We start from the raw sequence: 12,686 nt of genomic DNA on the forward strand, positions 1-12,686 counted from the left end.
TTTGGACAAAACCTTTTTATTTTGTTTCCACAGATGAGTCAGTGCCAGATTATATTTAATACCAGTTACATTTCTAACAGTTGACATTGACACAGGTCTTTAAGGCTGTTTACCTTTAACTATGAATTCTGGGTATATGTAAAAGGCACATAGTATCTGGTGATGTTCAGGAAATCCTTCCTTAACTTTGCATATTGAAGAGTAGAGATCTATATTTTTAAAAATAAGTTTTTATACACATATATTAACAACCACCCATGTATAAAAAAACATACAAGTACAATGCAAGACATTTAACGAACTGAAAGCAGCTTGTAACAGCATTTCAAGAGCATTGTGGCTGAAAGTATAGAGACATAATACATGCTGTATTGTAACACAAATACTGTCTATTCCAGTAAATCCTGTTACATTTGTGATCATGTATTAAGTAAAAAAGCTTTTTACAGGCAAAGTATAATTTGCCTATTTTTCTGTCTCGGATGTATTCACCTACTGCTCAAGGCTCAGTAGAATTACAAGCCAAGAGCTCTTTAAATACAGCATGCTGAGATGTTAACGCTAAAGTATCACTTGCATTGTCTTGTGCTTAAGAAAAAAATCCAGTGTTGTAAACTTACAGAAAGTTTGAATCCCCCCCACATTAGTCAGCTAATCTTGAAATCTTTATCTGACAAATTTGACAATCCTGTCTGTTCTGCAACATTAACTAGTGTACCTCAAACATTCCAAGTCATCATTGCTAGCAAACACTGCTAGTGTACATAATCTGTCATGCTCCAATCGAGAGAATGGAAAACAGAACTATACGTCTTTGGGAAACATGTCGTATATATATATAGGGTTGCATACATTCTGTATATATCAACAACTTTATAACACTATTATCCAATTTCTTTTTGGATAGAGGGAAGTGATGGTATAAATGAAGAGACAGTTTGGTCAAAGTACATATGTGCAATTCACAAAGGCAAAACCTTAAAAAGAAAATGGGGGTTTGAGGTTCCCCTGTTTACGAAATCTTATTGAACATCAATTCCAACCGCCTGCCGATTTCACAGCACCTGATGCATCTTTTAAAATCCTAGGGAACAAAGGGAGGTTCGAAGGTATGATGATGAGATTAGAGTATCTATTAAAGCTGAGATTGAGTCACACTTGTTGGAGCAGCAGTGAGACTCGACTCAGTTAATGCTCACAGTGCAAAAGTGTTGCAATTTTAAAAAACATCTGAGTGTTGATTCTGTAGGGGATATGTCAGGGCTGGAGAGCCACCATACTCCCAACGACTTCTATCGCTGCCAGCACATGGCAAGTCACAGGAGGCAAAGCCAATTTGAGTAACGTCTGCCCAATCGGCCCGTTGTGCCCCCTGGTTCTTGGGCAACCCTGGCAAATGTTGGCTAGTGACACGGTCCCGGGCTCGAACCCGCAACATCTGGGCCTAACGGCATGACTGGTGCTCCAAGAAAGGGTCTGTACAGCTAAAGCCACTACAGAGCCCCTTGGGTAATAAAAACCAAACACCTGAGTTTATTCAGTTTTCCAGGACGCCAACAAACCACAGCGGCTTGTTTCAGGTGTTCACAGGGAGAAGTTGACGTGTGCTGCAAGTCGAGACAGGGAGGGTGTCACTGGGAGTATGGGGGGGGGGGGGATTGGTCAGAGTCACCTCTAGCATGAAGGATCTATTCTGATGAGCCTCCTGGTGGGGTGGAAACTTTCTGCTCGGCCCCTCGGGGGTGGGGTGATGCGGAGAGCAAGGGTTACTTGGCGTCATTGAGCTGCCTGGCCACAGTCAAGATCTCCTTGGCACCTTTGCTCAGCAGGAGCTTGGCCAAGTCCACCCCCAGCTTCTCTGCCGCTCCCTGTGCCAGGTGGGGCACGTTCCCCGCCGTGATGCCCACCCGCTGGGCGCCGTCGTCCACCCCGTCCTCCTCCTGCGCCAGGACCAGAGAGAAAGGCACCGTCAGGCCCGTTGCACTGCAGCAAACTGGAGTGACCGACCTGAGCCCAACAGGCACCCCTCACAGTGAAGGGCTGGGAATGTGTCTGTGCCTCAGCAAAGAAACACAACTGCTTTATAAAATCATAGATGCAGGAGCGGGAGGAACTATAAGGTTGGGTTTTTTTTGGAGAAGTTTGTCCTGGTTTCTTCACACATATTAGTGTATTCTATAGCATAGTATTCCATCATTCTATGATCTCTCCACACTTCTTCCTGTACCCACAATGACTACTCCTACATCACTACATACACGACAACTGAATGTAAGCTGAAATTGTACTTAAAACTGTACTAGTTGTACTATTTAATAATCGCCGTATTATTTTCGCACTGTTCGCCGTATTAAGTTAGCACTGATTTTGTCCTGTTTGTATACTTTTCTGTTTGTGTATTTGCAGTTTTTGACAATTTTGCACTGGCACCATACTGTTGTTTACACTGTTATTGTATTTCTGGATATTGTCTTGTCTGCTGTTCTATTTATATACCGTACCTGAGAGACTCATGAGAAACACTTTTCACTATACTACGCACCCGTGTAAGTATAATGACAAATAAAGTTGAATTGAACATCATGAATTAAAATCAGGTCTCTGAGTTTGAAAGAAAATAAACAGGTACTCTTTGACTAAGGAAACCCACATCTATAAAAAGCTCTAGTTGTCAGTAATTTTCCAGTTCCTTTCTATGTTTCTCAAGAAAAGGAAATTTGCAAAGATGCCCCACAGACAAAATCAGTAACAACAAGCTACTTTTCACTCACTTTCACTTATTGGCTCCAGTGTTCATCTCAGCAAAGCAAATGACATTTCACTTATTCATTTCAGTTTAAGGGCAATATTAAAATCCCATCTTTTGGCCTAGTGTCCCATGGGACAGAATTCCTACAGCGTGACCAGTCTTTGGACTTCAGTCCCACCAACGGCCCTAAGCTGCAGTTTGCTGCAGAACCAGGACTGGGCCGCCACTGTTCCGAGACGCGGCGAGAGACCAGCATGCCGAGCTCCGAGAGGAGCACGAGCGGGCCTCACCTGCTTGTCCGAGGCGACGCTGGTCTGCATGGTCTCCTTCAGGCTGTCCGAGCCGTCCAGACTGTACACAGCACCCGTCAGGTAGAGCTGAAACAGAACGTCCGACAAAAACAGAGCTGAGACCGCGGCCGGGACACGGAGTTCTGCTCCCCCCAACAAGCCACACTGTCTCACTCCCGCGCCCCAGCAATCAATTCAAACGTTGAAAAAAAGACGCCCTCTTTCTTCAAGTTCCATCCAAACTAAACAGGATTTTTTTTGCGTTTGTGTGAGCCACACTGCAAAGTGTGGAACGTGCCGGAATGATCTGCAGTTTGAATGAGTCGGGCTACAATTCTGTGCCGAAGCACGGCAAGGGTCAGATTTGGGCCCCTGGTTTTACTTCCGGAAGCACATGTTCCCTCCTGCCCGGTCAGTTTTCATTACCTGGGAGTCCTTGATCTCGGTGTGCACCGCCACTGGCACGCTACAGCCGCCCTCCTGGGAGACGGAGAAGGACACGGTGAGGGCGTCGAAAGAAAGCGTGTGAGCACCATATCGCTACACAGTAATAGACTCCAAATATTAAACATATAAGACTTTCTACATATGTATTTAAAAAGAAAATAATGTGTAATCGGAAGCATAGTGACGCAGTGGTTAGCACTGCGGCCTTGACGCGCTGGGACCCCAGATTCAGTTTTTGGGGTGCTGTCTGCGTGGAGTTTGTATGTTCTCCCTGTGGTCGCGTGGATTCCCCCCCCCCCACAGTCCAAAAACGTGCTGGTAGGTTAATGAGTTTCTGGGAAAGTGGTCTCTGGTGGGACTGTGTCTGTGTTTGTCCTGCGACGGACTGGTGTCCCATCCAGGGTGTACCCTGCCTTGCTCCCGTTGCTTGCTGGGATAGGCTCCAGCTCCCCCACGACCTGTAAAGCTGTTAGAAAATGAATGTATTAATGGATAAATACTGTATAGATTGTGTTTTTATGCCTACTGTCAGCATAAATGTGCTGCTGCCTCACAACTCTTGGTTCTCTCTCTGATCCTGGGGGTTTCCTTGCAACGGCATGCTGGCTATGCGAGGCGGGGTCTCTTAAGTGTCCCCATGTGCGCCGATGTGGTCTGGTGTCCCACAATAGGAAGGATTTCTGCCCAAAATCCAGGCCAGAGCAGGAGGTGAAAAGTGAAAAGGGCCCCGTTTCGGGATATACAGCCCGCCCTGCTGCGTGTGCCGTCCGGGTGTCGCGTGGAGAACTTACCAGGTACTTGAGGAAGGCTCTCTCGGCGATACAGCGCAGCACGGTGTCGGGGTCGTGCAGCACGGACACCATGTCCAGGATGTCTTTGTCACAGGCACGCACCTCCACTGCCAGAGCACCCTGAAAACAGGACACGGGGGTGGATGTTCTGAGCGGGCAAACACAACAACATTGCCTCCCCCCCCAGATATTTCCATGGTAACTGGGGCACTCAAAACAGCAGCTGAAATACTGGAACAAAGCACTGCCTGCGGACTGATGAACAGCAAAATTGTTTGACTATGGGAAGGATTAACCACACAAATTACAGGTTTGTTTTTTTTTTTACAAATTTTACTAAGCACAGAAAAATAAGGGGAACAACAGCTGAAACACATTAAAAGGAGCAACAATGACTGCCGGTTTGTGTTGTGTTACATTTGCCAACGTAACACAACAGCATGTTAAGACTGGGGGGGACAAGGTGATTCCATCACTCTGTGTACGCCATTCTTGATTTTATACTCAATAGCGCTGGAAGTTATTTAAAAATCTTCATCCGTGCAAAAACAATGCAGGAATTGCAGGACTAACACAGAAGGATACGACTCATTCTTTAATTGGGGGAAAAAAATAGATTCTCTTTTTACTTTTTAAATCCCAAAAGCTTGAAATGGCTAACTAACAAACTGGCATTTTACATTTTGGTGCCGGCCTTCATTTCATGAGAACAGAAACAAATGTACCAACCTGGCCAACGGCGTACATACAGTCTTCAGGACCCAGGACCTGCAGACGAGACAGAAACAGAGAGCCATTCGCTATTGTAGAAATCTGACTCCGGCCTGGGGTCATTACCCACGACCTGGCCGGGGTGATGTTTGAACAGACACCTGCTGCTGTACATGTTCATCTCAGAAACAGCTGATAACATCACCACCAAGAACCCCTGGGCCAGAAGGGAAAGGGTCATTTATAAACCTCTATTCATGGTTATAACATGGGTTGACCATGGCTGGATCCTTGACTATAAAACTCTCCATAATACTGTTGTAATTCGGGGCACAATGGGAAATACACCCAGTGTGTTTCTCCTTCAGTGATCTCCGGAAGTGGCCATTTTCATCACAAAACGTGACCCCTTGCATCTCTACACGATGTGCTTTCCCCCCTCCCCACTCCGAGTTTAGCATGCTTTCTTATAAAGGGAACAATCCCCCTAATGAAACAAAGTAATTGTTTAAGTAATTCCCTTCACATTTCCTTTGCTTTCAAGAAAGAGAAACAAGTGCTGTAGAGTCACACCGGTAGTTGACATCACACTGAGCGTGGTTCCATTCACCCCCCATCACGCCCCTTTAGGATCCCTTACACGCACTCTCCTCCGAGAGTGGTGATCACACTGGCCCCCTCATCGGGGTAGGAGGGTACATAAGTGCATATTCTGTTACTTCTGGGCCCTTTGCCTTCAGAGGCTCAGGTTCACCAAGTTGTCCTCAGTGCTAGGAACCTCCTGCTCCCAGACACCAACACGGTGCCTCCTGCTCCTACTCCATCAGGCCACCGTCTCGCACACAGCCAGCGCCCCGGACTCCCAGGTCCGCCTCCAGCCCCGACGTCCCCTCCCGACGCCGCCAGGTTGGGTCGCACAAACACACACTCCCTACATCACTGCACACCGTGCCGAGACCCAGCACCCTGTCCGTCTTCAACACACCCTCGCGACCTCTCTGGCGCCTCACTCTCACGCCCTTAGGTGGTGAGCTCCCAGCTGCCAGCGCACCCCACATTGTGCCCCTGTGTTAGATCTACACCTGCAAGGCTTTAAAACAGCAGAACGGCTGGGACCAGTACGGCAGACCAGCGCGAGAGCGGCTCCAGTTAGTGAACACGAACGGTACTGGTTCTGCGAGGAGCCTCTCACCTGGCCCACGCGGTTCTCCCAGCCCATCCTGCGGAGCCCGGCGGCCGCCAGGATGATCGCCGCAAAGTCCTCCTTCTCGTCCAGCTTCTTCAGGCGGGTGTTCAGGTTCCCTCGCTGGCGGGGCAGGGGTCAAGGAAGCACACAACCCCCCCCCCCCAAGCGGAGCTCGGAAGCCCACAAATGGAAAGAGAGGGAGCACCAGATCTTTCTGGCAAGAGGCAAAAGGCCTCTGTGGCCGGGTTAAAAAAAAAGAGAAAACGATAACCTTAACATGGTCTGAGGAAGTACTTTGAGATGGCCACGGTATAGATTCAAATGTAAGTAAGCAAGGCTTGCAGAGCGTGGGATTGTTTTGTATGTTGCGGTAGATGAGCTGTGTGTTTCACAGGACACAGGAAGCCTCGGTCTTTGGCTCAGGAGCCTTGAGGAGGGGGTGTTCTGGGAAGGATACGATATCTTTGAACTCCAGGTGAGGAAACCTCTTCTTCAGCTGGGCAGCTCGCCGCAATGAGCTGGTGCCGACGACGCTGTGCAGAAAGAGAGTGCATATGGACAATCTTTTTAACCTGGCTGCTCCGCGAGAACATCTGATGTCTAATGCAGTGATGCGGGGTGCCTTTAACCTTAACCTGCAGTGCCCTCTGGGGGTGAGTTTTTAGGAGGTCAAATCTTTGAAAGCACAAATTAAGCAGACACATAAGTGCAACTGTTTTGTCAAATCAAGCTTTGGTATTTTAAGGTACGCTTGAAAAGGAGTGTGTAATTTTTCATGTATTCTAAATTTGACCGCAAAACTAAAATAAAAGTATAATTCCATTTCTTTCATTCTATAGTTATGATATATCTTAGGTTTAAGGAACTGACCTACTGCAATGAGTTTTGATAAGGGGTGCAGAGAAACAGAGTGGTGCAGGCTGCAGTAAAGGTTAAGACCACTGGCGTAACGCGAAACATATCCTGCCACCTCCCCCTAAGAACATAAAGTTCACAAACGAAGAGGATGCTGTTTGTCCCGCCTAGCACATTTTGTAGCAAGTATTTAATAGTTTCAAGGGTCTCCAGTTGTTTTGTGAAAGAAGCCAGGTCATTGACTTCAGGAACATGGTTAGGCAGCTCGTTCCCACAACCCTTTCGTAAAGAAGGCTTTCGATTTTTAAATGCACTTCAACCAAGTTTTCACTTCTGCCCTCTAGTTCCCGTTTCACTGTTGAATCTGAAAAGGTCCCTGCCTTCATTCATGCGCTTTGCTGGTATTTCATTCCTGCTCTATGAATGAGAGGGTCTGAAGTTCGCCCTGATCTCCAGCCCGTTCCTTACCTCTTCTCTGGGAGAGTGCCCAGGGTTTTCCCAGCATTCTTCGGGTGAAGAACCACTGCATCATGGGGATTTTCACGCCTGAAAGCAGTTATCCATCAGGGTGAGGGTTCAATGGGACAGGGCGTGCCAGAAATAAAAATCACAAAATGGTCTACAGTGAAAGGAAGTGAAACTGTTACTTAACTTCTTTTACTTGAAAAGCCTCGCATTTAGAAGTTAACCTCTTCGTTTTACATAATGCAGCTCCTTATTTTCAGAGTAATAGAGCCTCAGATAAGGTATATTCGCTAGTACCTCTTCACTGTTACTGTGAGATGAGTGCGATTTGCCAAAAATATTCACATTTGTGTCTCATTTCATAAACTGGTCCAAAAAGAATTCTCACTTCAAATCACATTCAATGACTTTTTAAAAAAACAACTGACCGGGCACGATTCTTGATTTACAGCCCAGTTCAAGATCTCGCAGTTTGGGATACTGCCCAACTTCTAGTGAGAACCTAACTCCTCAAGTCTTCTGGGACAAAGATGCGGTTTTGCAAGGACGTTTATATCAGGCTCCATAATGCCCCACTCTTCTGTCTGAGGTCGTCCATGTCGATCTAGTTACTCACTTGAGCACAGCTCCGATGGTGAAGCCAGGAGGCAGAGAGGTGGGCAGGTCCTTAAGGGAGTGCACAACCAGGTCCACCCTGTGAGCAACACACATGGAGGAAGAGGCTTAACAGAATCAGAGAGTCACACAGCAGCCCAGACGAACCTTCTGCACTTTACTCTCCATGTTGTGCAAAAACACTTGTTGCAAAAAAGATCAGAAAGCACACAGGCACGCATTGAAGCCTTATTCTAAAATAACTGGCTGCCATTGTATAGTACTAAACATCCCAAAGGAACACACAAAAATCCCATTTCACCCACTGAAATGCACCTGCAACTGGGTGCCGACTGCCATACTGCCCCAGCAGTACACAGCCGATCAAGTGGGAAGTAATTACATCACCAAGTTGAATTAAGGAAGAAATTACAGGGCCCAGACAGCCAGGACCCCCAGATTTACACACTGCCACCAGATCTGTAAAAATCAAGCAGTTAAGACTTCTGTATAACTTATCTGAAGGACGCCACCTTCTCCAGTGCAGTGTCCCAGGTCACCATATTGGGCCAATGGGTTGGAACTTCTGGTTCAGGGGTGTGAAGAACCCCCTACTGGTCCAGCAGCATAATGGTTTTCTAAGATCTCCCATCCCTGAACTGACCGGTACTTGGTTAGGTTCCGAGATCTTGATAACACTGCTATCAGTCTTGGTAACGAGAGGATCATTTTGAAATTCAAGGTTTTAAATGGTCTTAAGCATACAGGCCCTGTACATAAGGAGCCTTACTCGTTCCTCTCCAAGGCGTTCTCCAGTTCCTTGGTGAAGAGGCTTTTCTCTCCAATCTGAAACACACAAACCAACAACTCCATATCAACGGGTCATAGTTAAACTGAAATCCTGACACTCGTATACAGAACGCCATTCCAGACTTTTATGAATTCCAAAAAGATCTGATGATCATTACCTCTTCAAAATCTATGAATGCTGGCTGAAGACCAAAACTAAGGTTACAATTTGATTTTTCCCCAATATCATACTGTTACACTATCTGAGATTCTGTAAACATTTTCCTGGTTAAATTGTACAGATAAAGGAAAGGCCCAGGGAGAGCTCCTGTCCAGTAGGTCACTATTAAATCAATCTTTTTCTAAAGATATGGAATGATCCCACTGAGGTCAGCTGTTACACCAAGTAATTTAAGAGATAATTTCAGGCTCAAATCAAGGTCCTCTTCAGCTCTCGAGGACCAGAGTTCTGTTAATTGAACAGATTACTGGTTTGATTCATCAATAGCTTACAGGCGTTGCCAATTTTTCCCAAAACAGACAAACAGTCCTTAAGAATTCGACTAAGTGGATTGAGGCTCTCCATGACCAGGGTTAGACAGCCCTGCAATAGAGGCAGCAAAACAGGACTTGTATTAATGTACTCACACTGACAGAGAACCATTTCCAAGCAGGTGTTCAAACAACAATCTTACATTTGTTATTAGGTACTGTAGCAATTATTACCCAAAGGGCTACTTCGTAACCAAGTCACGTGGCAGATATCCAGTATGAAATCGAAATTGCTTGTGTACTGTAGTGCTGGGGCAGTGACAAAAAAAGCTCACCTTTGACAAAGCCGTATCCAGGATTTTGTCCCCAGTCGTTGACATGGCAACTGGCACAGGAAAAAAAAACAAGGTGAACACAGCAACGATACACCAGGAAACCAAACCCTGAGACACCAGGACAGTCAGCAGATGGCCGATTTCCTGAGCGTTTAAAGATCAAGGCTTAACGTTTTAATGTCAAGGTACTGCCCCAAGAAAATGTACAAGCAGCAGATGGAAAGAGTTTTAAGTTTGAGCCCTGTCTGAGTAACAAGTGTCTGAAAATTAAATATGCTAAAGATGCTTTTGTGGCTCAAAAGTAAGGATATGTTACTCAGCTGTAAGTGCATTATATTGAGTCTGAATTGTACACTGCATTTGTAACTATATGTGGATAAAATGTCTAAATTGCACATTAATGAAAAGACTGTTCTTTCAGTCCTTCCTTTCTTTTTCTGTCTAAGGAATGATACCTCTTCCTCGCACTTGCAGTAACATAGGAACTGTGGGATGACGCAGGCAGTCACAGCGAAAGAAAAGATAGGAAACTGAACTGCGCCCGATTCTTCGCAGCACAATCAGCTTTCTTGTGAATCACACAGACTTCCCCTTATTAACTGGAAGTGAGACAGTTTGCTGGTGGAAATCCAGAACATCTGAGTCAGCTCTCTTTGCAGGGGGCTGACCAATCGGAGGCGCTGAAGATCACACTGACAGAAGGGAGATGTCTCTTGTGGTTGAAGTAACCAGTTGCATCATTTACTGCTGTTCCAGAACCAGATGCATACTCTTCCAGTTTGTGACAGTCAAGTGACCCTCATGTTGGAAAAAACACTCCCGCCCACAGCAAAATATGGCAGGAGCATTTGATCAGCTTGAGCTCTTTTTATGCCCAAGGTAAAGCTGATGAGCACGTACAAAAAGCTCACTTTTTCACTACACCTACTTTGGTCAATATGACAATAGTTAACTGAAAATAAAAGGCCTCAACTACCCGTCTGAACTTGCAGACCTCAATCCAATTGAACAGGTGCGATTCAAACCCAAGAATGCCTTCACAAACTGAACCGAGAGCAATTCTGCCTGGAAGAATAGAGCCGAGTAGCACACGTACATTGGTATTCTTAATCGCGCTGATCTCTCGGGACATACACAGCACAACAGACAACACCACACAATGCAAACAACAGGAGCACTAAATATGTTGTGGAACAATAAATGTAAATAAATATGTAGAAGTGAGACAAATAAAAACATGGCAGACCATGCAAGAAGTGCATAGGGCAGATGTGTGTATAGGCACTGTCGTTAGCTGTCGAGAATGTGTACTGCAGTGGGATAGAAGCTGTTCTTGAGTCTAACGGGTCCCTGCTTTAATAGTGCAGTACCACTTGCCAGAGCGCCAGGGCCAGTCCGTGGCCGGGAGTTTTGGGATCACGAATGATGGATTGGGCTGTTGCGCCAGCAGTTGGTGTGGATCTCACCGATTGGAGGTTAATCACATCCTATAATCGCCGGTCCCGTTGCCACAACCCTTTGTAGCAACTGAGAGCTGTTTTCAGACTAGTCAAATTAGTCCACATTTGACAGAATAGTCCAAAATCTCTCTTCAGAAGAGCCACAGTCTCGAAGTGCACTACAGGAGGGGTCTAAGACATGCAATCCCTGCTGGGGAGGATTTAGAAGATACTACAAGGGTGCCAATCAATGTGAACCTCATGTTCCCTGGGCTTTTTAGACTCTCTATGAAGCTTATAACTTTGCTCTGTGCCATAAAGATAACTGTATAACATGTGCAGATTTTTTTTATGCAAGGCATTATCCAATCTGTCAACCGTCTTGTTCGACGATCTTATTAGTTCCTATTTGGGGTTTAGAACACATCTGGGAGAGCCTGTACTGGGGATGCTGTCTCTCTCAGGGTGTGGCCTGCCCTCACCGATCTCGAGTTGCACCTCAGGGTAGAGTTCCTTCAGCTTCTCTGCCACACTGTCGGTCTGAATCCGAGCCAGCTGAAAAACAGCAGCACACACATAAACATGAGCCAAACAAAGAGGTCAGTGTCGCCCATTCACAGGATGTCCAGTCTAAATCCAGGCAGTGCAAACCCACTCCAGCATCCCAGATCGTGTGTTCTTCACCGAGTTAGTACCTGGGCGATAGCAAACACCCTGTTACAGTGAATAGGGTGGATGGATCTTTTTATGACTACAAATGTATTATTGAACAGAAACAAAACCATGCTTTAATCTGCTTATATAGAGCAAAACCATTTTTTGAGAACTATCTAAAAATGATACAAGGAACTAAATTCTGCAAAGGATAGCTTTTAAAATAATCTTCTGTTTTTCAAATTCCCTGCTCCGTCACATATGGCCATATCCTACTCCTTGCACGCAAACACTGAAAATATATTAACTGTAGACAATTAAAAGTTGTTGCTCAAGTTGCAAAAAAACTATTGCATTAACATCTGTCTTTTATCCAACTTTTTTCATCTCAAAGGATACCAAGCAGGGCTTTACACACACAGAAGACCGACTTTGTGCCAACTAAAATCCAGCCCTCACTACACAGCAGGCAGAGATGTGAGAAATTAATTGGGAAGCTAACACCCTTAATTAATTAAGATGGCCAGATTGTGTAAAATGAAGCCAGGACTCTGGGGTTACACCACTAGAACCCTTATGAACAAGGCCACAGGATCTTAATAACCAAGAAGATCTCTTTCTGAACATAACTGGACCACCAACCCAATGTTTTCTGAAGACATTCCCTTCCCTTGGCTACTGCCGAGATCAGGCTTGAAGTTGATAAAGCTGTAAAAAGCATTACTCCTGTGATATTCAAGCCCCTGATATACAGTTTTTATATAGCAGTAAAAAACTGATCCTGTACAAAGGAATGGTGTCAGATAACACCTCTATCTCACTCTCTGGAGTTTTAGTCAAACCATTTGTGCATTGAAGAGACTCCATGTTATCTGCAAAGACAGAGTGG

At 45.6% G+C, this 12,686-nt stretch overlaps 1 protein-coding gene across 3 annotated transcripts in view; it reads right to left on the minus strand.

Annotated features, from left to right (window-relative positions):
* The window catches only part of hmbsa (hydroxymethylbilane synthase a), a 15,625-nt gene continuing 2,939 nt past the window's right edge, over positions 1–12,686 (minus strand). For 2 of the 3 annotated variants that reach the window (XM_088619570.1, XM_088619568.1), the window contains exons 3-14: positions 11,626–11,698; positions 9,705–9,754; positions 8,879–8,934; positions 8,111–8,188; positions 7,498–7,575; positions 6,632–6,707; positions 6,181–6,294; positions 5,007–5,045; positions 4,278–4,397; positions 3,466–3,519; positions 3,040–3,126; positions 1–1,940 (exon numbers count right to left, since the gene is read on the minus strand). In XM_088619570.1, the coding sequence (XP_088475696.1) occupies positions 1,767–1,940; positions 3,040–3,126; positions 3,466–3,519; positions 4,278–4,397; positions 5,007–5,045; positions 6,181–6,294; positions 6,632–6,707; positions 7,498–7,575; positions 8,111–8,188; positions 8,879–8,934; positions 9,705–9,754; positions 11,626–11,698 (999 nt within the window). In that variant the 3' untranslated portion in view covers positions 1–1,766. The remainder of the gene's footprint in view (positions 1,941–3,039; positions 3,127–3,465; positions 3,520–4,277; positions 4,398–5,006; positions 5,046–6,180; positions 6,295–6,631; positions 6,708–7,497; positions 7,576–8,110; positions 8,189–8,878; positions 8,935–9,704; positions 9,755–11,625; positions 11,699–12,686) is intronic. The other variant, XM_088619569.1, reaches the window with a different exon arrangement.

Source organism: Lepisosteus platostomus, chromosome 25 (genome assembly GCF_059453375.1).
Source record: "Lepisosteus platostomus isolate fLepPlt1 chromosome 25, fLepPlt1.hap1, whole genome shotgun sequence".
NCBI lineage: Eukaryota > Metazoa > Chordata > Actinopteri > Semionotiformes > Lepisosteidae > Lepisosteus > Lepisosteus platostomus.